This window comes from Spea bombifrons, chromosome 10 (genome assembly GCF_027358695.1).
Source record: "Spea bombifrons isolate aSpeBom1 chromosome 10, aSpeBom1.2.pri, whole genome shotgun sequence".
Lineage (NCBI taxonomy): Eukaryota > Metazoa > Chordata > Amphibia > Anura > Pelobatidae > Spea > Spea bombifrons.
The window spans coordinates 314,875-342,855 of record NC_071096.1 but is presented as its reverse complement, the minus strand read 5'-3'; the positions used below and the strand labels follow the sequence as shown (position 1 = coordinate 342,855).

Sequence of the window (27,981 nt, the reverse complement as noted above, 5' to 3'; positions counted from 1 at the left end):
CACACTATTTCTCACTCTCTCACACACTCTCTCTCCAACACTATCTCTCACTCTCTCACACACTCTCTCTCCAACACTATCTCTCACTCTCTCACACACTCTCTCTCCAACACTATCTCTCACTCTCTCACACACTCTCTCTCCAACACTATCTCTCACTCTCTCACACACTCTCTCTCCAACACTATCTCTCACTCTCTCACACACTCTCACACTATCTCACCGCATGCCCTCCTGACACTTCTCTTCCCGTGTTGCAGGATTTTGGCCCCCCATGGATCTCGGTAAGAAGACGGTGAACAGCCCAGAGGGTGCTGCCCCCGGTCCCGTTGGAGGTGCAGAGGCCCCTGGGCACAGCCCTGACCATGATGTCCCTCTCCAAGCCTCTTCCAAACTGGCCAAACTCTCCGAGCCTAACGAGAGCAGAGAGTCCCCTCCAGAGGAGCCCCGAGCCGGCATACTGGAGAGATCAAGACCCAGTGGCTCCTGCAAGTCCAGCACCCCGATACAGGGCAACTCTGCCCCCAGGAGAGACTCTGCGGAGCCCGGTGCCCCGAGGAGTGACCCCCTGGCTGGCCGCAGCGCGCACACTAACCTGGCGCACTGCCCTATATCCCCGTTCCACAGCGCAGAGGGGGAACTGCCCCAGAGCCTAGGGAAGCCCAGCCTGGAGATCAGCAAGGGCACCTGGGGGCCCATGAGCCAGAGCACTGTGGTCCTGAGCGCAGATGGAAACACGTCTGTCTATCCGGGCAGCCTCAATGGGGTGAGTGAGCCGGAGCCCACTAGATAGATGGATATGTTATTGTGTGTCAGTACGTATACACACACATATATATAAATCAAATTAGGTATGGTATAGTGGACCCCTCCACTAAGAACTAGGTAATAGCAGGTAACATCATTTATATATCTATCTATCTATATATATATATTGTCTGTCGGTACATATATCTATTGCTGTGGGTAAGTACATATTGTGGGTCAGTATGTATGTACATATATATTCATGTGGGTCAGTATATATGTATATATTGCTGTGGGTAAGTACATATTGTGGGTCAGTATGTATGTACATATCTATTCATGTGGGTCAGTATATATGTATATATTGCTGTGGGACAGTAAGTATTATCACTGTATTGGTGTATGCTGTAGAGTATTATCACTGTATTGGTGTATGCTGTAGAGTATTATCACTGTATTGGTGTATGCTGTAGTACACACCGGGAGGCTCGGGGGAGGTGTGATATTTCAAGTTTCCTGGAGAATCTGAATATTAATCCAGATTAAAGTGGAGTTGAGATCTGTGCCAACGATCCGAGTCAGAATTAATTTTGTCCTAAGAGCTGATAGTTTAATTGGGGAGATTTGACAGATCGTGGGAGCAGCAGAGGCTCAGGAGCACTGTTTATCCACTGAACAGCGCGGCGGAATATGGTGGCGCTATAGAAATTGTTATTTTTATTATAGGGGAACAAAACAAAAGAAGCTGCCCCCACCTTTATTCAAATGCAGCCCCTACCGCCAAATATTAATACGAAATCATCGCTTACTGTCCTGCTCTGCGTTTTACCATATCGCCCTACACCCTACTGTACACCAAACAATCCCATATTACCCTATAATATACTGTGCTAATTTATACAGTCCTATCTATACCATACACTATACTATTATGTGCTATTACCGTATACTGGTGTACTATACCATACTCGTCTATACAATACTGCCCTACCCCCTACTGTACACCAAACAACCCCATATTATCCTATAATATACTGTGCTAATTTATACAGTTCTATCTATACCATACACTATACTATTATGTGCTATTACCGTATACTGGTGTACTATACCATACTCGTCTATACAATACTGCCCTACACCCTACTGTACACCAAACAATCCCATATTACCCTATAATATACTGTGCTAATTTATACAGTTCTATCTATACCATACACTATACTATTATGTGCTATTACCGTATACTGGTGTACTATACCATACTCGTCTATACAATACTGCCCTACACCCTACTGTACACCAAACAATCCCATATTACCCTATAATATACTGTGCTAATTTATACAGTTCTATCTATACCATACACTATACTATTATGTGCTATTACCGTATACTGGTGTACTATACCATACTCGTCTATACAATACTGCCCTACACCCTACTGTACACCAAACAATCCCATATTACCCTATAATATACTGTGCTAATTTATACAGTCCTATCTATACCAGACACTATACTATTATGTGCTATTACCGTATACTGGTGTACTATACCATACTCGTCTATACAATACTGCCCTACCCCCTACTGTACACCAAACAATCCCATATTATCCTATAATATACTGTGCTTCATTATACAGTTCTATCTATACCATACACAGTACTGTTATGTGCTATTACCGTATACTGGTGTACTATACCATACTCGTCTATACAATACTGCCCTACACCCTACTGTACACCAAACAACCCCATAGTATCCTGTCATACACTGTTCTACATTACACAGTTCTATCTATACCATACACTATACTATTATGTGCTATTACTGTATACTGATGTACTTTACCGTTCTAGTCTATACTGCCCTAGAACCTTCCGTACACTACACAATCATATATTATCCTACCATATACTGTGCTTCATTATACAGTTCTATCTATACCATACACTATACTATTATGTGCTATTACTGTATACTGATGTACTTTACCGTTCTAGTCTATACTGCCCTACACAATGCTATACCCCCCATACTGCCATCGGCTCCTATATTTTGGGTTCGTTTATATAAATTCCCAGAATATTCCCTTTTTCAGACAGTTTATGTTTAAAAAAGGTGGGTTTTTGGGGTGCACCATTATTGCAGCATTTAGCCCCCGCTGCCGATGTGCTCCCCGTCCCGCCTGCCCAGAAATGCGGAGATCCCGTTTCGTGAATCCAGTTTTCAGAAGATTTTTGGGTTTAATGAAATCGCAGATTGCAGGATTTTTCTTAACTACCTACAAATATTAGAAAAGAACCTTAATATATTACAGGAATATCATAACAAATATCACAAAAACATTACAAAATATAAATCTAAGGAATCTAAAAATATAACAAAATATCATAAAATATAAAAGGAATATAAAACTGTAGCTATATATCATAAAAATATCACAAACTATAAAATAATCCCAAAATATCACAAATAATATCACAAAATATCAACTAATATCACAAAAAAAATAGCAAAATATAAAAATAAGGAATCTAAAAATATACAAAATATCAAAGCAATATCATACAAAATATAAAAATAATCCCAAAATATTTTTAAAAAGTGGATTTAAAAAATAAATAATAAAACTATCACAAAATCTAATAATAAAAAAATATCACAAAACTATCAAAATATCACAAGAAAATCGTAAAAATATCCCCAGGTGTGACCCGGATTCACACAATTTACGACTATATGTTATATGATTATATATGATTATATGCATATGTGTATGTGCCGATGGCTTTATACATGTATATGTCTATGTGCCTGCATGTGGACGTTTGTGCCTGCAGGAATATTTATGTACAGCCGGCTTTATACATATGTCTATATAAATATGTATGTTGTACATGTCGGCAGGTATGGATCAGACGCATATATCTGGATTCATATAGGAGATGGATATATCTGGATTTATATAGGGAACGAATGGATCTGGATTTATTTAGGGGATGGATAAATCTGGATTTATATAGAGAACGGATGGATCTGGATTTATATAGGGAAATTGTGTATCTGTATTTATATAGATGATGGATACATTTAGATTTATATAGGGAACAGATGGATCTGGATTTATATAGGGAAATGGTGTATCTGTATATAGATGATGGATACATTTAGATTTATAGAGGGAACGGATGAATCTGGATTTATATAGGGGATGTGTATATCTGGATTTATATGGGGATGCATGTATCTGCATTTATATAGGGAATGGATGTATCTGGATTTTTATAGAGGATGGATAAATCTGGATTTATATAAGGAACGGATGGATCTTGATTTATATGGGGAATGCATATATATATATATAGATTTATAGAGGGAATGGATGTATCTGGATTGATATAGAGAATGGATAAATACGAATTTATATAGGGAACGGATGGATCTGGATTTATTTAGGGGATGTATTTATCTGGATTTAAATAGGAGATGCATATATCTGGATTTCTATAGGATGTGGTTATTTCTGGAATTTTATAGGGGTGAATATATCTCTGTTTGTAAAATATATTTTCAGAAACCTCCTTCCGTTTAGAGATTTTTTTCTTTAACGATTTAAGTGAAATTACTATTTTTTGAGACCAAATGGTAACGGAAAATGAAAACATGGATTCTGCTGCGGTTTGGGGGATTCTGATTTTGCCCACACCCAGTGGGGTTTTGGGGACAGAAGCTGCGGTTTCACTGATTTCTCTTGTTTTTCAGGATGAGGAGGGGGATGAGAACAAAGCTCGCGGCAACTGGTCCAACAAACTGGACTTCATCCTGTCCATGGTGGGCTACGCGGTGGGACTGGGCAACGTCTGGAGGTTCCCGTACCTGGCCTTTAAGAATGGCGGAGGTGAGACCCCCCTATCTGATCACAAGGCAAATAATCACCCAATAACCCCCAGGAAGCACTGAGATCCGATCAGACCAAATATCTGACATGTTATAATACATCTAATGACATCTATATAAAAGCTGTATGTTTAGATATTAAGCTATGGGTGCACTCCTATATGTTACATATGCCCTGTTCGTCTATGTTTATATTACTAGAGGATCAGAGACGTTTCCTACCCTAGTTGTAAGGAAGGAAGTTTTATTTAACTGAAAGGGTGGTTGATAAATGGAACAGTCTCCTGGCAGAAGAGGTAGAGCGTAATACAGTGAGGGAATTTAAACATGCATGGGATAGACATACGGCTCCTGAATCTAAGATGAGACCAGCGACTGATTAAGGTTTGAGTCTTTACAGCAGGGGAAAATACGCTGTCACGTTCTGGGTTTAGTGAAATCCCTATATATTATATAAACCTGTAACCTAAATATAATGATATTAAAAATATAATACAACTAAATGAATGTAATCTATAGCCCACTCCATGCATATATATGAAAGTTGGAATTACCCCTGTATGACGCCTGTAATATACTGTGTATCACACATGGAACTGAGGTATATTCCACGTATATGCCCGTTACCCCTTACACAGGGAGATTTTACCTAAAATACAAGAAAATGGGAGAATTTACAGTTATATTACCCCTCTTGGAACTGGTACAAAGAAACCCACCTGCATTACTATTACCCAGCAGCTGTAATACATACAGCACCATATGGCACTTTCTACGATGCACTAGATATGTATATATATGTATATATACAGCTACAATACTAAAATACTGCCCCTACAGTACTGTTCCTGCAATACTACACCTATAATACTGTCTCTACAATACTACTCCTTCAATACTGCACCAATACTACTCTTTCAATACTACACCTACAATACTACACCTACAGTACTACTCCTTCAATACTTCACCTATAATATTGTCCCTACAATACTACTCCAATACTATACCTACAATATTACTCCTTCAATACTACACCTACAGTACTGCACCTACAATACTACTCCTTCAATATTACACCTCTAATACTGTCCCTACAATACTATCCTTTGATACTATACCTATAATACTTTCCCTACAATACTACACCTACAGTACTACTCCTTCAATACTACACCTACAATACTACTCCTTCAGTACTACACCTACAATACCACACCTACAATACTACTTCTTCAATACTACACCTACAATACTGTCCCTACAATACTGTCCCTACAATACTACATCTACAATACTATTCCTTCAATACTACACCCACAATACTGCACCTACAATACTACTCCTTCAATACTACACCTACAATACTGCTCCTACAATACTACACCTACAATACTACTTCTTCAATACTACACCTACAATACTGCACCTACAATACTACTCCTTCAGTACTACACCTACAATACTGCACCTACAATGCCACACCTACAATACTACTTCTTCAATACTACACCTACAATACTGTCCCTACAATACTACACCTACAATACTACTCCTTCAATACTACTCCTACAATACTGCACCTACAATACTACTCCTTCAGTACTACACCTACAATACTGTCTCTACAATACTACTCCTTCAATACTGCACCAATACTACTCTTTCAATACTACACCTACAATACTACACCTACAGTACTACTCCTTCAATACTTCACCTATAATATTGTCCCTACAATACTACTCCAATACTATACCTACAATACTACTCCTTCAATACTACACCTACAGTACTGCACCTACAATACTACTCCTTCAATATTACACCTCTAATACTGTCCCTACAATACTATCCTTTGATACTATACCTATAATACTTTCCCTACAATACTACACCTACAATACTACTCATTCAATCCTACACCTACAATACTGCCCCTGCAATACCACACCTACAATACTACTCCTTCAATACTACACCCACAATACCGCACATACAATACTACTCCTTCAATACTACACCTACAATACTGTCCCTACAATACTACACCTACAGTACTACTCCTTCAATACTACACCTACAATACTACTCCTTCAGTACTACACCTACAATACCACACCTACAATACTACTTCTTCAATACTACACCTACAATACTGTCCCTACAATACTGTCCCTACAATACTACATCTACAATACTATTCCTTCAATACTACACCCACAATACTGCACCTACAATACTACTCCTTCAATACTACACCTACAATACTGCCCCTACAATACTACACCTACAATACTACTTCTTCAATACTACACCTACAATACTGCACCTACAATACCACTCCTTCAATACTACACCTACAATACTACTCCTTCAATACTACACCTACAATACTGCCCCTACAATACTACACCTACAATACTACTCCTTCAATACTACACCTACAATACTGCCCCTACAATACTACTTCTTCAATACTACACCTACAATACTGCCCCTACAATACTACACCTACAATACTACTTCTTCAATACTACACCTACAATACTGCACCTACAATACTACTCCTTCAGTACTACACCTACAATACTGCACCTACAATGCCACACCTACAATACTACTTCTTCAATACTACACCTACAATACTGTCCCTACAATACTACACCTACAATACTGTCCCTACAATACTACACCTACAATACTGCACCTACAATACTACTCCTTCAGTACTACACCTACAATACTACTCCTTCAATACTACACCTACAATACTGCACCTACAATACTACTTCTTCAATACTACACCTATAATACTGTCCCTACAATACCACACCTACAATACTACTCCTTCAATACTACACCTACAATACCACACTGTCACGTTCTGCCCAGGCTGCGGAGCTGCATATCTGTCTTGCTTTAGTTTCTCTGTTTTGTTTCGATCCATTCCTGGATCTCCTTTTGCTCTGTTCTGGTCTTCCATCCCTTGCTTCTGCTTCAGCTCTGTTTCCTTTAGAAGGTGTGCCCCACCTGTGTGTTCTGTTTGTCTCAGTCTGCAGTCTAAGGTATGTCTCAGTGCTATGTGTTTGGTTTACATGTTTGGTTTGTTTTGTACTACTGTCAGCAGGGATTAGCGTTAGGACCCGCCATCATTGGAGTACTTTGGTGTAGTGGTGGGCTAAGCATACTATGGCCATATCATGTGACGGAATCTCCAATTGTTATCGCACGGTTCTAGGATAGTTCCTGTATTCATGTTTGTCTGTCTCTTATGTACCTTTGCTGTTCTTCCCTGAATTATCTGAGGATTCTGGTTCCTCTCTCCTCTCCCCATGTCCTAGTCAATATGGCCTATCCTTGCTTAAAGGAGAAGCGTCCGAGGATTCCAGCTCCTAACTCCTTCCCCTGTGTTCCTTGCCTTCTTCCCTGTCCTTTGTTGTGCCCTGTATCATGTATATCTTGTCTGGTTATGTTTCGTGCCTGGTCTCCCTGTCCCTTGTTTGTTATGTTTCTGCTATATCCTTTGCTTAGCCTCCATACTCCCTGCCTGCAGCATCCTGCATGTGATTCTAGTGATATGTTTCATGCCTGCTCCAGGGTGCCTGCACGATATCACTTTACTTCATTCTAGACTTCAACCGCTGCTATATCAGGGCGCTGGTGTTTGGCTGCACAACCCTAGGTGCTCAACACCTGGGTGAGTGTGGTCGCCCTGCAACCAGGCCCTGTCCAACTCCACTACTGCGCTGTGACTCCTGCAGACAATCTTCGGGCGCGCTGGGTCCTTTCAGTCATCTGTTTGGACCCAGTCCGTGACACACACATACAATGCTACTCCTTCAATACTATTTCTTCAAAACTACACCTATAATACTGTCCCTACAACACCACACCTTCAATACTACTGCCTCAATACTACACCTACAATACTACTCCTTCAATACCACACCTACAATACTGTCCCTACAATACTACTCCTTTAATACTACACTTACAATACTGCCACCTACAATACTACTCTTTCAGTACTACACCTACAATACTACACTTACAATACTACTCCTTCAATACTACACCTATAATATTGCACCTACAATACTACTCCTTCCATACTGCACCTACAATACTACTCCTTTAATACTACACCTACAATACTACTCCTTTAATACTACACCTACAATATTGCACCAACAATACTACTCCTTCAATGCTACACCTACGATACTGTCTCTACAATACTACTTCTACAATACTACTCCTTTAATACTAGGTCTACAATACTGCCCCTACAATATTACTCCTTCAATACTACACCTACGATACTACTCCTTCAATACTACAGCTACAGACCTGAGGTGTGATTTTAGGATTGAGGTATTACAAGGTAAATTACCTAGTACCTGAGCCCAAGAACAGAATAGGGTTAATGCCCTAGTAACAAGCCATAGTGTAATAGATGCGGAATATCCTGGTGTAGGGCCAGGAGACATCTGGGTAATTTCTGAAATAAATACTATTGGGTAGGAAACTATTTTTTTTAGAGATCTCATGTTGTGTTTAGCTGAAACATTTGCCTGGGCATCTCTGGGATGCTTTGTTCTGGGTAAGGCAAGGTTTTTGGATGCACTATATTTATTCTGTTCTCTGTTGTTCCTCCACAGGTGCGTTCCTCATACCCTACCTCCTGATGTTGGCTCTGGCGGGGGTACCCATCTTCCTCCTGGAGGTGTCCCTGGGGCAATTTGCCAGCCAGGGCCCGGTGTCAGTGTGGAAAGCCATTCCAGCTTTACAAGGTAACTGTTCCAGGAAACAGGGTGATGGTTAGGGGTAACTGGATTATGAGTAAAAGGGCAATACTGGGAGGAAACATGACAATAGTGAAGGGCAAAAGATGAGTCTGGTTTTATGCTATCTGTGTATTATGTGTGCTGGGACCTGTGCTCTGTGTGCAATGCATTTGCTGGGTTCTATGCTCTCTTTGTATTGTGTGTACTGGGTTCTATGGTCTCTGTTCATTGTGTGTGCTGGGTTCTATGCTCTCCGTGTATTATGTATGCTGGGTTCTATGCTCTCTGTGCATTGCATATTCTGGGTTCAACGGTCTATGTGTATTGTTTGTGCTGTGTTCTATGGTCTCTGTGTATTGTTTGTTGGATTCTATATTCTGTGTATTGTATGTGTGGGGTTCTGCAATCTGTGTATATTGCATGTGCTGGGTTCTGTAATCTACATGTAACGTGTGGGCTGGCTTCTATGCTCTCTGTGAGTAGGGTTCCATGTTTTCTGTGTATTGAGTATTCTGAGCTATCACCTGTCTATTGTGTTGCAAGGTTCTAAGTTCTGTGTATTGCATGTGCCAGGTTCTTTCATCTGTGTGTTTTGCATTTGCTGGGTTCTATGGTCTGAGTTCATTGTGTTTGCTGGGATCTATTCTCTGTGTATTGTGTGTGGAGGGTACAATGCTCTCTGTGAGTATAGTATGCATTGTGTTGCATGTTTTTATTGTGTGTCCTCGGACCATGCTTTCTCTGTATTGTGAGTTTTGAGTTCCCTGCTTTGTGTTTTGCGTGTCCTCGGACCATGCTTTCTGTGTATTGTGTGTTTCGAGTTCTCGGCTTTCTGTGTATTGCGTCTGCCAGGCTATATACTTTCTCTGTATTGCATATTTTGAGTTATCTGCTCTGTGTATTGTGTGTGCTGGGTTATATGCTCTGTGTATTGTGTGTGCTGGGTTATATGCTCTGTGTATTGTGTGTGCTGGGTTATATGCTCTGTGTATTGTGTGTGCTGGGTTATATGCTCTGTGTTTTGTGTGTGCTGGGTTATATGCTCTGTGTATTGCATGTTCTGAGTTCTCTGCTCTGTGTATTGCGTGCGCTGGGTTATTTGCTCATTTGTCTGCAAATGGTATTACATGTGCTGTGTGATCACAGTTATATGTTGTGTGAAGTAATATATGTATGCTAGATGATAATTGTGCTCTGTGTGTGCTAATATGTGTCTGAGTTGTTTTCCTGTTCATCCACATGTGCTTGATCAGGCATATGCCCTGTTACATTTCACACATGCTCTACATGTTACTTTACATGTGGCATGTGCTATTTTCTGGGTGCCGTTGATCTGGATGTTTCATTTCATTGACTTTTTTTTATCTTTGTTCTAGATTTTCGATACTCTGGGGTGGTAGGTTACATGTATTTGATGTTTTGAGTGAGCTTCGTGTGTTAGATTAAATGTATCCCGCAGTATATGTATCTGGTTACATGTGCTCTTTGATTTGTCTGCTAGGTAATATGTGGAAACTAGCGAGTTGTGTGTACAGTGAGCTGTCTGCTAGGTTACATGTTTTCTGTGTACTAATGTACATGTGTTCTGTGAATTAGGTTACACGTGTTCTGTAATATGTGTTCGGAATACCAGGTCATGTGTGTTCTGTGTACTAGCTGACATGTATGGTTGTACACTGTAATTAATATTAATATTAATCCATTAATATAACGGATATTGGGATCTATATCTTGTATCATGTGACCCGTTAGTGTGTTCTCCGTACTTTTGTCTGGACAGTGTACTCATCCTGATACTGCATGTAAAAGTACGTATTTTGTTAGGAATTAAAATATTACAATTTACAGTGAAATTGACAATTCTTTTCCCAATTTAACCTTTAATTTAGTAATTTCAGATGTGTGCAATTAGCATGACCTGAGACGAGCTCTATGTGTTTGTCTCTCCAGGATGTGGCATTGCCATGTTAATCATATCTGTGCTAATCGCCATATATTATAACATCATCATGTGCTACACGATCTTCTACCTGTTTGCATCTCTGGTCGGAGTCTTGCCCTGGGCGTCCTGCGATAATCCGTGGAACACCCCGGACTGCAAGGACAAGAACCGGTTGCTGCTCGGTGAGGGATACAGCAATTTCATAATATATCAAGGGGAAAAAAACCCAGTATTTCCAAAGAATAACAAACTGATCTTAAAAAAATGGTCATGTATGAAATTGAATGAAAAACTGTTTTAGAAATAAAAAAACAAATGGGGCCCGATGCAGGAATTTGCATTTTGCCCCTACGAGTGCTTGATTGAGGAAAATGACTTTGTTGGAGGGGTTTGGCTGTGATCATATAGAAGACGTTTCGCTCTTCATACATGACGAGGGTTGACATATTTTGCATTTTGGACAAAACATGATTATCGAGAATGTGGCGGGAGACACAGGAACCGAGTACAAATGGTTCCTGTTTAGTTGATTGGGGCATCACGTCGTGCCAGGTTTTAAATGGACCTTTTACATTCAGAACCTTTAACACCATTACCTGCATAATGTTTATAGCCCCAGCCCTGACCTGGCCTCTTTCTCCTGACTCCTCCTCCTACAGCTCCCAGGACCAATTAGCTTTTACTAATAGGGAGGAGCAATGTGATAGGGTGAAATGCATTTTAGCTTTGGGTCGCAAACAGAAGCCGAAGGAGTGTAAATTGATTACAATTTATAGAATCACCCCCTTTTAAAAACTACAAATAGTTAACAAGTTCTCTAAATAATTTACACTTAAATATTAGTAAGAGAAAGGGTTAAAAGTAATCTATTACCCTGTAAAATGTTCCATGATTAAATACTTTTTCAATTTTCCAGCATTATGAATCCTGGAGAATAATAATATTATTACATTTTGTTTTTATTATTATCATTATTGAATCTGGGATAAGTTTCTGGGTTTTTTTTGTATTTTCATGCATATGTTATAGTTTTTGTGGGGTTTTTCCTTTTATGACATTGTTTTGTAATTTATAAATGCGAAATTGGACGGGTCTTGTATAAGGATCTTGTTTACTGTTAACATTAATTATGTCAATATATAATACAAGACAATATTTTATGATGAAATTTCATATCTGAGGCCAGTAATATCTGTAAGTGCAAAACTTTGACTTGTGAGCACTGTCATGTTTTGTTGCATGTCTAGTGCACTATACTTTGCGTGCGCTCATCAGGTTTCAGATGCTGACCTAATCCGCCGTCAGATTCTGTTCTTATATTTTTGGGTTCGGGGTTGGCTTTGTGCAGAATGCGGATGGATCTGTGACCTTGATTCACCTTGAGTCCTGGAGACGGATCCCGCATTGCAGTATTCTAGATGTGGAGCAGGAGGTCGCCCTCTGGTGGTATCGCCGCAATATGCCTCATGCACCTCAACTCTACTAAATAAATTTTACTTTATAGCACCCCATATTGTAAAATGCAATCATTTTACAGAAGATCAGCAGATGCGTATATCACCGTATAGTGAATTGACAACGCTACATACATTAAACGAACCCATCAACGTTTGGAATTAATGGATAGATTGGTATATAGTGCCCTGATTGAGCTAATATCTCCCCATTACAAAATTAGTGAATGTAATAATTTAGTAAATATGCGGCATTAACGGAAGTGCCCACCTTTTAGCCAAACAATTATCCATAAGTAAAAATATGGATAAATCCCCTTCAGACCAGACAATCTCATGGTTTATTTCACCTGTTTGGCAGATTCCTGCTTCATTGGGGAACAGCCAAAAATCCAAATTAAGAACAGCACGTTTTGCATGGCGTCATATCCCAACTTGACCCTGGTGAACTTCACCGGCCTCGGCAACAAGACGTTCGTCAGCGGAAGTGAAGAATATTTCAAGTGAGACACAGTTTTAATAACATTTTATATATTCAAGTTTACTGTGTAATATTTAATATAATAAAGTTTAATGTGTAATATTTAATATAGCAGTTTATGTAATATTTAATATAATAGTGTTTAATGCGTAATATAATAGAGTTCAATGTGTAATATTTAATATAATAGTGTTTAATGTGTAAAATGTAATATAATAGAGTTTAATGTGTAATATTTAGTATAATAGTGTTTAACGTGTAATAATTAATATAATAGAATTTTATGTGTAATATTTAATATAATAGTGTTTACGTGTAATATAATGTCATTAAATGTGTAATATTTAATATAATAGTGTTTAATGTGTAAAATTAAATATAAAATAGTTTAATGTGTAATATTTAATATTATAGTGTTTAACATGTGATATTTAATATAATAGAGTTTAATGTGTAATATAATAGCGTTGAATGTGTAATGTTTAATATAATAGAGTTTAATGAGTAATATTTAATATAATAGTGTTTAATGTGTAATATTTAATATAATAGTGTTTAATGCGCAATATTGAATATAATAGCGTTTAACATGTAATTTTTAATATAATAGTTTAATGTGTAATATTTAATATAATAGAGCTTAATATGTAGTATTTAATAGTGTTTAATGTGTAATATTTAATATAATAGTGTTTAATGTGTACAATTTAATATAATAGTTTGATGAGTAATATAATAGAGTTTAATGTGTAATATAATAGTGTTTAATGTGTAATATTTAATATAATAGTGTTTAATGTGTACAATTTAATATAATAGTTTGATGAGTAATATAATAGAGTTTAATGTGTAATATAATAGTGTTTAATGTGTAATATTTAATATAATAGTGTTTAACATATAATATTTAATAGAACAGTGTTTAATGTGTACAATTTAATATGAGTTTAATATGTAATATTTAATATAATATTGTTTAATGTGTAATATTTAATAGTTTAATGTGTGATATTTCATATTGTAGTGTTTAATGTGTAATATAATAGAGTTGAATCTGTAATTAATATAATAGAGCTTGATGTGTAATATTTAATATAATAGTGTTTAATGTGTCATATTTAATACAATATTGTTTAATGTGTAATATTTAATATAAAAGTGCTTAAAAGGTAATATAATAGAGTTTAATGTGTAATATTAAAAATAATAGTGTTTAATGTGTAATATTTAATATAATAGTGTTTAACGTATAATATTTGATATAATAGCGTTTTATGTGTAATATAAATGTGTAATATTTAATAATAGAGTTTAAAGTAAATTATTTTCTGATTGTTGTGGCATCTCCTTAGCAAAGGTCATTGTTCCTAGGAATGATTCCCCGTTAGACATACCCGACCCTAATATACATCACGTCCGCCATTTACAAACCTTCCCTTCAAGATTTATGAAAATTTTTGCAAATTAATGGCTGCTGTAACTTTAGTAAATAGCTGGGCTCAGAAAGTAATTGAGAAATCTCTCCCAGGTATAATATGCTGAAGATCTCTGCCGGCATCGAGTATCCTGGGGAAATCCGATGGCCGTTAGTCCTGTGTCTGTTGCTGGCCTGGGCAATCGTCTACGCTTCGCTCGCCAAAGGAATCAAGACTTCAGGAAAAGTAAGACAGTCTTAACCAGATCTAATGAGATTCTTTAGTTTTACCAAATTATTAAATAAAGCGGTTTTAATTAAATAAAGAGCAGGAAATGCACACATTATGTCCTTGTGTTAATGCGGGAGACATGTCGAAATCGACCACCTCGGCTTTAATGAAATCATTAGAGAGCAGAACGGCCACTAAATGCACAGAAAGTGTTTTATTGCATGGCTTTGGAGAGCCAGGATTGCGGGCAGACGTCTGGTTCTATTTGCTGTCCTGAGATTAACCCAGATCTGTATTAAATGTTTTATGAAAAATCCATTTTGTGAAAAAGGTTTAAAGAATCTCAAACAATTGCTTGTTACATAATTGACTCATAATTCAACTCAAGCGTCTGAGGACCAAACAAAATGCAGTCAGTTGGGAATCCAGCCTCACGAGTCGGGGGGTATCACCTGCCTCCGAAATACCCAGGGATGTAGGGGATAGGACCCTGTGATTACAATCTAGTTCTTCATGTTTATCCCACATACCAAGGGCAGGTGGGTAACTTTCAGCTTTGGAGGTCTGATGGCCTAGTGACACACAGTAGTGGACATACTCATGTCACCCAGAATTTCCAACAAAACCTGTAAGGACTGGAGACGCAGCTTACACATATCGACATAACCAGTGAACCCACAGGGAAACTTATAGAAAAAATGCTAAAGCAGCCCATGGGGTATGTTCCTGATTATACCACTCTACTTCTTACCCTAATTACCTAAAGGAAGAGTTCCAGGACGCTTCATGTAGAATTTATTCAATAGTCAAATCAAAATATCTAATTGTCAAACTTCCTAATCCCAAGTGTCTTTTTGGAAGACTCCATTAATGATTTTGTTCCAAAAATGTCTTGTTTGTGAAGGACATGGCTGTGTCGTAGGGTTGGTTTTGCACAAGGATTGATCATTAGGTTAATATATAATTTAATTTGAAGAGTCTGAGATCGTAAATATCCGCTTAGAAGAAGTACCAACAGGATTGAGTCGCCAGGCGTCATGATACAAAGATGTTACGATGCCATCTGATAAATGAAATCAGGAAATATATCTAGTAATGTGAAAGTTTGGGCTATTTCTGTAAATTCCTCTGTAGTGAGCGGAAGGAGTCATTTGACAAAGTAAACAATTTAATGGAAACATCAAGAGACCCGATTTCAGGGCCGCAGAGAGAGGCAGAAATCCTAAACTATAACCCCAAATGGAGCTTACTTTTGGGTAAAGGGCAGATTGAACCCCCTCTGGGTTTCTACCTGTTTACTTTATAAATGACCCTTCAGAGTCAGGACTTTGTGAAGTGTGCTGAGTTTTTAACTTTCCACGTTTTGCAGGTCAGTGACTGCTTTGGAGTGACGTCCATGCTAGTTACTGGAATGTCTCCTGCAGACAATGGTTAGTCTCAAAGGAGGCAGCTGCTGTACTTATTCTCCCACAAACACACACACATTACACTCCCCCCCCCGACAATTAGGTGCACATACAAAGAGCTGGAACAAGGGCCAAATGCCCCTCGTCCTGCCCCTGCATGTACACTCAGCCCCAGCTAGTGCGCGGGAGGATATTACATCCCATTGTAGCTCTTCACATGGACCACATGGATCCTTAAAAGTATTCCTTCAGCTCCTAAACCCCCTTCTAATGAGGTCTGTTACCCCCTAGTCGGACATATTTCCCTTGTTCCTGATTCAGGTCCAAGCACTTCATTCCTGGACAGTAGCAATGTGCTGGACTTTGCCCATGACATACTCCAGCTTTGCCCGCATTACGCATGTACGGTGCTCTTTGAGCGAACATCAGAATAATCAGGACATCCTCACCAGGGGAGGGCTGGCAGCCTAAGGCCTGGGGGGCAAGTCAAGTGAAGTGGCTCAGCCCCCTCGCACTCACCTTTCACCCCTCACGCTGCTCCCATCACTATGCGGCCATCAGACTACTGGAAAACTTATCCAAACGGCCGCTGGGTGCTGATGCCACCGGCCGCAGCTACTTTAATCCTTTTTTTTATTTAATATGCCGGATCGGCTTGCCATATTAAAAATAAATAAATAAAGTATTAAAGTAGCTTCGGCCGGCAGCATCAGCACCCAGCGGCCGTTTAGATTCGATTTCCAACAATCTGATGGCCGCATAGTGATGGGAGCAGCGTGAGGGGTGAAAGGTGAGTGCCAGGGGGCGGAGCTTTCACCCCTCACGCTGCTCCCATCACTTGGCGGCCATCGCATACGGCTGCTGGGTGCTGATGCTGCCGGCCGGCTTTAATACTATTTTTTTTTTCATTTAATAGCCGATCCGGCTTGCCATATTACATTTAAAAAAAAGTATTAAAGTAGCGCCGGCCGGCGGCATCAGCGGCCGTTTAGATTAGATTTCGGGCGGCAATTGCCCCCCTGCCCAGCCCGCCCCTGATCCTCACCCATCTATCACAATCCAAGTGCTTGGGATCTGAAAGTAAGAATTTGCCCCTCTGATCAGCATCCAGGGGAGGGCAGATTTCAACAATGACTTATAAATAATTCAGGGTCTCCAGTAAGTCTGTAACATCCTCACTGTCCTTATCATATGACATCACTACTGCCCTAACCCTCTGACATCACCACTGCCTTCTCCTGGTGACATCACTTCTGTCCCCCACATGTAGCACAAACTAAACACACTTTTGCCATGTTAGAGTAAGGGCTGAGCTACTAGTTCTAGAAACATATTACTTAGAACCTCTTTCCTCGCTGAACTGTATCACTTCATCTTTGAAAGCGCTCCTTGTATCTGCAGCCATCTCCTCAATGAATAACTTCCTCCGATCTCTCACTGAGGCCCATGTCACACATAACCGCTCTCTTACACACGCACACGTCATTTCCGTGTCACAGTATGTCCTGTAAAGCTGTGCATTGTGACGTCAGTGATGTGAATCGCTGTGGTTGTCGTAATGTTTGTTTAATTGCAGATTTTCTGTAGCGTTTCTGGTGAGCGAATAAACTGACAGACACAACACAGATTGGGAAATACAGGGATGAGGACGCGGGAGATCGGTTTCCGTGTAACACGTGGAACATTCAGACTCATTACCTGTGAAACCTGTAGTTAAGGATTCTCTCCCCAGTCTAGGAATTAATACCCCCTTCAGCTGGGTGGCTGTAGTTTCATGTTGCTCTCAGCCCCAATAGCCCCCTGCCCCATCACACCCAGGCCCTCAAAGTTTTTAGGATGGTTGCGATTATTAATGTGGGGGTCAATGCAAAACAGCACAGAACCCAATCTGGAAATGAGACCTCAGTAGATTGCCAACAAAACCCAATGTTCACATTTAACAAATTTATTTGGAGAGAGGACTTATTATGCGTGTTATGGATCCTGCGCATGAGAATCATGCAGCAAAATGCATCCCATGGGTGGAATCAGATAACGTTATACATGATATTAGTACATGAGCAGAAGTCGAACAATGCTGCAGTTCTGGGATCCTTAAAACATCTCAGGAATCTTTTGAGAATGAGATTAATCTCGTGGTGATCTGTCAGCTCCATCCGTGATCTGTCTGGTCTCTCAGGGATCTGTTAAATCTCTGTTTTCGTGATGTTGACCATTTTCCTCTCGTTCTCAGCTCTTATTTCTTGAGTCTTTTGCAGGGAATTAACCTAATTTTGCTTTATTACGTAGGTTGTTTATTTCACTGCTACGTTCCCATACGTAGTCCTGGTCATCCTTCTAATCCGAGGAGTTACTTTGCCAGGTGCTGGAGCTGGAATGTGGTACTTTATTACTCCAAACTGGGAGAAGCTGGGGGATGCAATGGTAGGTCCACCACGCAAGCCCCCGGGAACTACCTGAGGAGGATTCATCAGGAGCTGAACCTAAACACAAAAATAAAGATCAGTGCAAAAACTTTGTGATACCTTTTAGTGACCACAGAGTTAAATGTGTAGAGACAGCGGCTATGGAGACCTCATCTAAAGATGAGACCTCTGAGGTCTCTGAAGCTGATGTGACCATTAGAGGAATCACAAACCCTTTGGACTGAAAGAAGTGCAAAAGAGGAAAATAGATGCTTAATGTTACCCAAATTCAACCCCCATAATGCTTCATAATTAAGCAGTTGATTAGTAAATAGCATGCTGTTTTTTTGTAACCAAATGCGTAATTTAGCATTTATGACTCCAAGTTATCCACAGCAGCATAATTTCATCTGGTTTTCATAAAACCAGGTAAGTTGGTATAAGATCACCTCTTATTTTTTAACAATCCTTACTCTTTTGCACAGTATATTTCAGTATACAGTAGTGGACGTTACTCAGAGCGGATCTCAGCTGACGCTGTCAGATCCTTTCCAGGTTGCGTTATCAGGCTAGAGATTCCTGTCGACTAGCGAATTTGCCTTTGTTCAAGAAGGCTATACATCTGCAACTAAAAGTGAAGACAAAAGCTAAGTGGCCAATCTTATCCCGGTGATTTAACCTTATAAAGAACACATCACCCTCAGGCAGCACCGCAGGAAGGTTAGAATGATTTGACGCATTTCCCCTTCAATACAAATATAAACATTTTAATTTAACCCATTGAGACTAAGCAATGTTGCTAAGTATATTTAAAACCTTATTGTACCAGTATCTGGTCCATGATCACGTAAATGCTTTCCTATTAGTATCATATGAAATCCAGAGCTGTATGTCCACCGACTAGATTGTAAGCTCCCAGGAGCGAGGTCCTCTTCTTCCTTTGTATCCGTTTGTCTTTTATTGTGTTTGACTTTAAATTATTCCACTGATTGTAACAGCGCTACAGACTCTGCTGGCGCTATATAAATAAGTGTAATTTAATCTCCATTTCTCGTTGTTCCCATTTTCAATGGCCCCTGTTCTTAAATATATTATTTTTATTTAGCCCATTATCTTCAATCCAAAACAAAGTTCCAAAGAAAGTGTTATATTCCTGTCAGTAAAGTTGTCTCTTACAAGTGTAAAAAATAGAACCCCCCCCCTGACTGCGGAATCACGTTCTAGAATTCATTAGTTGCATCATTATCTATCGATCTGTTTTAGGTTTGGAAAGATGCAGCTACGCAGATTTTCTTTTCTCTGTCTGCGGCCTGGGGAGGACTAATTACTCTTTCATCTTACAACAAGTTCCACAATAACCTCTACAGGTGAGAAACTGTCATAGAAACACAGAACCTGCCGGCAGATCAGCCCCATTCGGCCCATCTGGTCTGCCTGTTGTCCCTGCTGTAAAGACTCAAACCTATCTGAGGTTCTAGGCTGCGACAGCCTGAGGTTGTAGCCACCGGATCCATCTCAAAGACTCTACCAGAAGAGTAGTGTACCCCTTGGGTTTCCAGAGGGGAGAGTGAAAGGCAGGAGAAGACCAGAAGACCTCAGAGGGGCCAAGGAACTAGATACCACCGACCTAGGCACAGCCCCTCATCGGGGTTCTTGTGCTGATTTAAGATGTTTGTACAAAAGCAAAGCTTCAGTTTTATCATTAGGAAACGGTGCTAGCAATGACCAGAAACACAAACGGGTTCCTTCATCACGTCATGTGATGTATAATTGGATTCATCTTTCTCCTGGAGGATGCATGTATGAAATACACTTACAAATATCATGCAAATCCCTCTTGTTTCTCCAGAGATACGCTGATCGTCACATGTACTAACAGCGCCACCAGTATCTTCGCTGGATTCGTCATCTTCTCTGTCATCGGATTCATGGCCAACGAACTTAAGGTCGACATCGACAAGGTGGCAGATCAAGGTGATAATGGCACATGGCGCAGCGTGGGATTTGGACACATTGTGTCCCGCTGGTCCTGTTATTGTGCCTCTTTGAATCTTTGTAACTGTGCTTGTTGTCATGGCGCCATTGAGATGTGTCCAGTGATATTTGATTTGCTGTCTTTTAGGTCCTGGAATCGCGTTTGTCGTGTACCCTGAAGCTCTGACCCGTCTCCCCCTCTCCCCGTTTTGGGCCATTATATTTTTCTTGATGCTTCTGACTCTTGGTTTAGACACAATGGTGAGTATATGGATTTCTAAAATCTTTTTATACTGAAAATGTTTTCTCTTTAATCCAAAGCTCATTTCATACCTTTCCTGTCTTTATCCCCTGAACTGTCCTCTTATTATATTTACTCCTCTTTTGTATCGAATACCCCCTCTCACTCTGGCCTTCCTCTAATTATACATAATGATGACTAAACTAAACCACCTTCCTTAATAAAATGATTATGCTCTGCACTGCTCTGTAATGCAGGGGGCCAAATGTACTCGCAGGCGTGATCTTGTCGTGATGTAGCGTTGTGTTAATATATCATAGCATGTTATTCCTTGTTTTTGACCCCTAGTTTGCCACGATTGAAACGATAGTGACATCTGTATCAGATGAATATCCGAAGTACCTGCGCACGCACAAACCGCTGTTCACCTTAATCTGCTGCATCGCCTTCTTTATTATGGGTTTCCCAATGATTACCCAGGTCAGTACGAGTGATACGGAGTAGCGCATGCTGCTAATTGGCAGTAAATGTGAGTAGGATTATTAGATTGTCATGCTGTCTATTGGTAACATTGTGGAGATTTTCAAATAGTGTTACATTGTTACGAGCGGAACGTTTCCAAGATTCCTCTTACCCAGATTAAGGCACAGTTTATGTAAAATGTGCTAGAAAAGGATATTAATTGCCCGTAATGACCCCAGGGGTACAAAGAGAAACTCCTGGATCAGTGGGATCTGATTAGAATTTGTACTGATAAAGAAGAATCCAGTCAATAACTAAAAGCTATCAGTGCCTGCGGTCACCACCTCCATGGGCAGTGGATTCCAGAGCTTTACAGCCCTGACCATGAAGATTGTCCTGAGTTTAAGATGGAACAGCAGCTCCTTGGACTGTAATAAGTGGCCTCTTGTTATCTGCTGGATCCGTGGGGTGATGAGGTAAAGGCGTTGAATGCATTTGTGCTTTTTAATGGGGTCCAGTTTAGCCGAACTCTCCAAAAACTGTAGGTTTCCATTTCCCAAACATACAGTTTTCTTATAATTCCTGATTAACTGGCTTTTCTTGATTTTTTTTTTCTTGTCTCTGCCAGGGTGGGATTTACATGCTGCAGTTAGTTGACACATACGCAGCCTCATACTCCTTGGTCATCATCGCAATTTTTGAATTGGTAGGGGTGTCCTATATCTACGGTAAGTAGGGTGCTCCCTAAATACAGTCCCCAGAAAATACTGGGAGTACATAAGCTAACAAAAGTCATTTTATTATTTCTAGGTGAGCGAGCACCTATCGATTAGTGGATAAAACCCATTAAATGTAAAGATATCACATATCAGAGGGAAAGTACACTAATGACTTACTGTAGCTAGACCTGAAAGGCACGTGTCAGATATTATGATGTCAGTGGCTTTAGGTGGTACCAAACACATTACGATGCAGGTAGTTTAACGTGGCATGTGTGCTACATGTCAGTCATTAAGATGGCAGTGGTTTTACGTGGCACAAAAGACATTTCAGATATTACAATGCCAGTGGATTTATGTGCCACGGATAACTGTACAGACCAGTGTGTGAAGCAGTGAGCCGTGGGTCCCGGTCCCATTAACCTCATGTGATGTGAATGAGTACTGTTCCAAAGTAAATGCTGCGTGAAAGAAACACAGATCAAATATCCAAGCAAACAAAAAGCCCAAACTGGAGACTTAACGTGAACCAATTTATCCAGCACTTCGACTCCTGCGGGATAACAACTGTCCTGAACAGGATCCGATATCTCTCTATATACAGCATTAGTACAGTAACACTACTGTTTGAGAATCCCCCAGCAGAGATTATACTGACAGCATCTAAAACTGAGAATATTTTAGCTTTATGAGCAGAGCTTGTGTTAAAGACAATATCATTTCCAGTTTACCGCTCCCAAAAGGAGAATTAAAACATCGTCAAACACATGTTGGTAGAAACAAATAGACATGCATGAAGACAATGTCTGGGAAACTCGGCAGCTTGCAGGTTGTGTTGTATGACAATGCTGAGCATTAGACTTGCGCATGGCAAGTAAAATTGATTTGGCATAATTGTTCACAAGTTCATTTTTGGACAACTTGATGGACGTAGGTCTTCAACCTTATGTACTACTTACAAAATTTAGAGCAATATTTTAAAACTGGGAGGTCCCCGTCACCTTTCACTTACAGCAGCAGAATCTTGTGGGACTGAATTTCCCTAAACATTAGTCAATTTTTACGAATTGATCCCTCCCATCAGAGGGTAGCAGCAGCAGGGCACTGGGCAGGCACTGGCAGATAGGTACATCCAGTCACATAATTTAGGAATGAATTCTCCATCACACCCTTGAACAGCTTCAGGACTATCACTACCTGCCCCATTAATGCCCATTACCCCTGCCTAACAGGGACACACCAATGTTCTGCTCAGAGGACATGGAGTGAACAGCCCACTACAGCTACATGATCCAAGGCGACTCCTGTGGGTTATTACATGGAGCTGTATCAAATCTAACCCCTCCTAATGGCTTCAGGGCCAGCAGGGGCCACAATAAAAAGGAGGTACATATAGCAGCATCAGCTTACTATTAGTATCAGTGCAAGCTTTTATCAGGTTAAACAGAAAGTCCTGCAATGCAGTAGTATACTAATGTGTAAGGGATTCGTTGTAAATAATGTCTTGCATTTAACACGCAGAAGAATATGGAAAAAAAAAGCATAATGCAGGGCTGCGGTTGATTCATACTGCTCTGTGGGGTGTATAATTTTGTAAGCCCCCTTTAAGTTGATGAACTGGTGGCTGCTTTTTAGTGAGGGATGATTCATACAAATGGCAAAAATCCAACGGATAAGTTACATGAACTACTCTCCTCATGTTATAATGCTTTTATTCATGTCTGAATAAAGACAGATGTTTTTATTTATCAGATCTCCTCTGATTCGATTTTGGTGCATATGTAGGGATGAGGTGCGCTGATGCATCCCTTGTGCTTTCTGTATGATGATTCATACAAATGTCCAGCAGAGGGCAGTCTGTGAGCCGTGTGACTAGCATGAATTGCACATGAATGTCCACTAGGCGGCAGCGGCAGAGTAAAATGTCTGCATTCCGGTGATGGCTGCTTTGAGTCAGGGCGTCTCTGCCTTTTTCACAAAAAAAAAAGTTTTGTACTTTTCAAAATTCCAACTTTTGTTATTTATCTTTTATTTATTTACCTCTTATGTCCTGCACAATGGTATACATTATATATTTTATGTATGTATATACTGTAGTTTGGGGTAGCCGTATTAGTCCAGTGTATAAGAACGCAAAAAAACAGAATGTTGCAGAATCTTGTAATACCTTTTTTATTGGACTAACAGTATTTAAAATAATAGACGAGCTTTCGGGAGTCCTCCCTTTATCAAGTCAAAAGCATTTCTTTTATTACTGTGTACAGCACTGGGGTTATATTACTGTATACAGACAATATCATATTTTAACAACCAGAGACAGGCCCTGGTAACGCTTACAATCTAAAGGGACCTGATACACAATGAGGTGAAAAGATGAGAATTAAGGGAATGCCCACCAAATTGTTTTATTACCAGAATCAGATTTTGGCCAGTTGGGGTTTTCACAAAGCAAAATGTTTTCAGGAAGAATATTAGCCATTTGTTCTCACTCTGTTATCTGAGCCCAATCTATTAGACAAACGCCCTGTCTCCTGACAGTGCTGGGGTTATTACTGTATACAGTGCTGGGGGTTATTACTGTATACAGTGCTGGGGTTATTACTGTATACAGTGCTGGGGGTTATTACTGTATACAGAGCTGGGGGTTATTACTGTATACAGTGCTGGGGGTTATTACTGTATACAGCGGTGGAGTATGTTACTGTATACAGCGCTGGAGTATGTTACTGTATACAGCGTTAGGGGGTTAATACTGTATACAGTGCTAGGGGGTGTAACAAGGTGCGGGGTGTTGTTGTGGAAGGGGTATACATTCCCCCTCGATTTTCCAGGGTTTTTTATGACATATGGGGCAGGCTGGTGCTCCACCCCGCAGTCTCCATGCATCCGCACTGACACAGGATCCAGGCCAGGAGGTTAAGCTGACTCCAATGCACCGGTCAGCTGCAAGTAACTCGCTGCACTGACTGCAATAAAGCCTGCCCTGTTGGACAGAGGAAAAATAGAGAGTTTTGTTATGTGCAAAAGAGACCATCAAAAAGGTTGGTGAGCTTACGTTTAGTTTAGACCCTGAGTAGTGAGGGATTTCTATGTTAGTAAGCGCTCAGACGAGCTAGGCTTTGGTTTATAGGGAATTTGTGTTCTATGTAATTCTGTAAATATCTGCAAATACCCTGTGTGGGTGCAGGATCACAGGGGGTTATTACTGTATACAGCGCTGGGGGGGTTATATTACTGTATACAGCGCTGGGGGGGTTATATTACTGTATACAGCGCTGGGGGGTTATATATTACTGTGTAAAGCACTGGGGGTTATATTACTGTATACAGCGCTGGGGTGTTATATTACTGTATACAGCGCTGGGGGTTATATTACTGTATACAGTGCTGGGGGTTATTACTGTGTAAAGCACTGGGGGGGTTATATTACTGTATACAGCGCTGGGGGTTATATTACTGTATACAGCGCTGGGGGGGTTATATTACTGTATACAGCACTGGGGGGTTATATTACTGTATACAGCGCTGGGGGTTATATTACTGTATACCGTGTTAGGGGGGTTATTACTGTATACAGTGTGAGGGGGTTATATTACTGTATACAGTGATGGGGGTGTTTTACTGTATACAGCACTGGGGGTTATATTACTGTATACAGTGCTGGGGGTTATATTACTGTATACAGCACTGGGGGGGTTATATTACTGTATGCAGCGCTGGGGGTTATATTACTGTATACAGTGTTAGGGGGGTTATTACTGTATACAGTGTGGGGGGGTATATTACTATATACAGTGATGGGGGTGTTTTACTGTATACAGCGCTGGGGGTTATATTACTGTATACAGTGCTGGGGGTTATATTACTGTATACAGTGCTGGGGGGTTATATTGCTGTATACAGCGCTGGGGGGGTTATATTACTGTATACAGCGCTGGGGGTTATATTACTGTATACAGTGTTAGGGGGGTTATTACTGTATACAGCGCTGGGGGTTATATTACTGTATACAGTGCTGGGGGTTATATTACTGTATACAGCGCTGGGGGGTTATATTGCTGTATACAGCGCTGGGGGTTATATTACTGTATACAGTGTTAGGGGGGTTATTACTGTATACAGTGTGGGGGGGTATATTACTATATACAGTGATGGGGGTGTTTTACTGTATACAGCGCTGGAAATGGTTTCTTTTTCATGGGATTCCCTTTTAAATATTTGAAGGGTGTTTGGTCTACTAAGTAATTATTAATGTCGCTTAATACTCCGTATCCTGTCTGATCCGACAAAATGAACTAAGTAATAAAATAAAAGCAAAAGAAAGTCCTCAAAAGCCCTCACTGCAAACAGTCACATTCTAGGACGTCACCACCCGATGGCACCAACTGCCAGTATCTTATGCTCATTCAGTAAAAGGACAGTTACCGATTTATAGATCGCCATCATACTCTGCAGCGCTGTACAATGTGTTATTATTGATTTATAAAGCACCATCATATACTGCAGCGCTGTACAATGTGTTATTATTGATTTATATATCGCCATCATATACTGCAGCGCTGTACAATGTGTTTATTATTGATTTATAAAGCACCATCATACTCTGCAGCGCTGTACAATGTGTTTATTATTGATTTATAAAGCACCATCATATACTGCAGCGCTGTACAATGTGTTTATTATTGATTTATAAAGCACCATCATATACTGCAGCGCTGTACAATGTATTATTTATTTATAAAGCACCATCATATACTGCAGCGCTGTACAATGTGTTTATTATTGATTTATAAAGCACCATCATATACTGCAGCGCTGTACAATGTGTTATTATTGATTTATAAAGCACCATCATATACTGCAGCGCTGTACAATGTGTTATTAGTAGTGATTTATAAAGCACCATCATATACTGCAGCGCTGTACAATGTGTTTATTATTGATTTATAAAGCACCATCATATACTGCAGCGCTGTACAATGTGTTATTAGTAGTGATTTATAAAGCACCATCATATACTGCAGCGCTGTACAATGTGTTATTATTGATTTATAAAGCACCATCATATACTGCAGCGCTGTACAATGTGTTATTATTGATTTATAAAGCACCATCATATACTGCAGCGCTGTACAATGTGTTATTATTGATTTATAAAGCACCATCATATACTGCAGCGCTGTACAATGTGTTATTATTGATTTATAAAGCACCATCATATACTGCAGCGCTGTACAATGTATTATTAGTAGTGATTTATGTAGCACCCTCACATACCACAGTGCTGTACAGTGTGCAGGGTGTTTCTTTTAGGTTTTAATGAATCCCTGGAATCAGTGACATTTTATCTCTTTTGTCTGTATGTGCTGTGCAGCGTTCATCCAGCCAGTATGAAATACAGTAATGCATGGCATTCACAGAGTTAATTTCTATATGCCCTTTGTCTTTTTGATGATTTCAGGGCTTCAGAGATTCTGTGAAGACATCGAAATGATGATTGGATTTCAGCCAAATTGGTTCTGGAAGATCTGTTGGGCTTTTGTAACGCCGACAATTCTGACCGTAAGATATTTATTACTTTCTAGGATTCTCTCATTCTTGAAATAATAAAAACGCAGCTTCCTGCAAGTGAGATGCGCTAAACACAAACACGGTGTGATGAGAGAGGGCAGCTTCCTGCAACCAAGACGCCCTAAACCCACAGAAGGTTGCTATGGCGATAACTGTGCTCCAGAATCATACTGTCAGACATTTTAGGCATCATGTATATACAGCACACGAGAACTTTTGGCGCAAAGAAGTAAAAGT

General features: G+C 39.9%; 1 protein-coding gene across 1 annotated transcript in view; it reads left to right on the top strand.

Annotated features, from left to right (window-relative positions):
• Positions 1-251: 251 nt before the first annotated feature.
• The window catches only part of SLC6A5 (solute carrier family 6 member 5), a 32,600-nt gene continuing 4,870 nt past the window's right edge, over positions 252-27,981 (top strand). Inside the window, exons 1-13 of the mRNA XM_053449386.1 lie at positions 252-766; positions 4,519-4,654; positions 9,318-9,449; positions 11,394-11,567; positions 13,201-13,342; positions 14,849-14,981; positions 18,662-18,796; positions 20,041-20,144; positions 20,627-20,751; positions 20,900-21,012; positions 21,341-21,472; positions 22,083-22,182; positions 27,635-27,735. Coding sequence (XP_053305361.1) covers positions 275-766; positions 4,519-4,654; positions 9,318-9,449; positions 11,394-11,567; positions 13,201-13,342; positions 14,849-14,981; positions 18,662-18,796; positions 20,041-20,144; positions 20,627-20,751; positions 20,900-21,012; positions 21,341-21,472; positions 22,083-22,182; positions 27,635-27,735 — 2,019 coding nt within the window. The 5' untranslated portion in view covers positions 252-274. The remainder of the gene's footprint in view (positions 767-4,518; positions 4,655-9,317; positions 9,450-11,393; positions 11,568-13,200; positions 13,343-14,848; positions 14,982-18,661; positions 18,797-20,040; positions 20,145-20,626; positions 20,752-20,899; positions 21,013-21,340; positions 21,473-22,082; positions 22,183-27,634; positions 27,736-27,981) is intronic.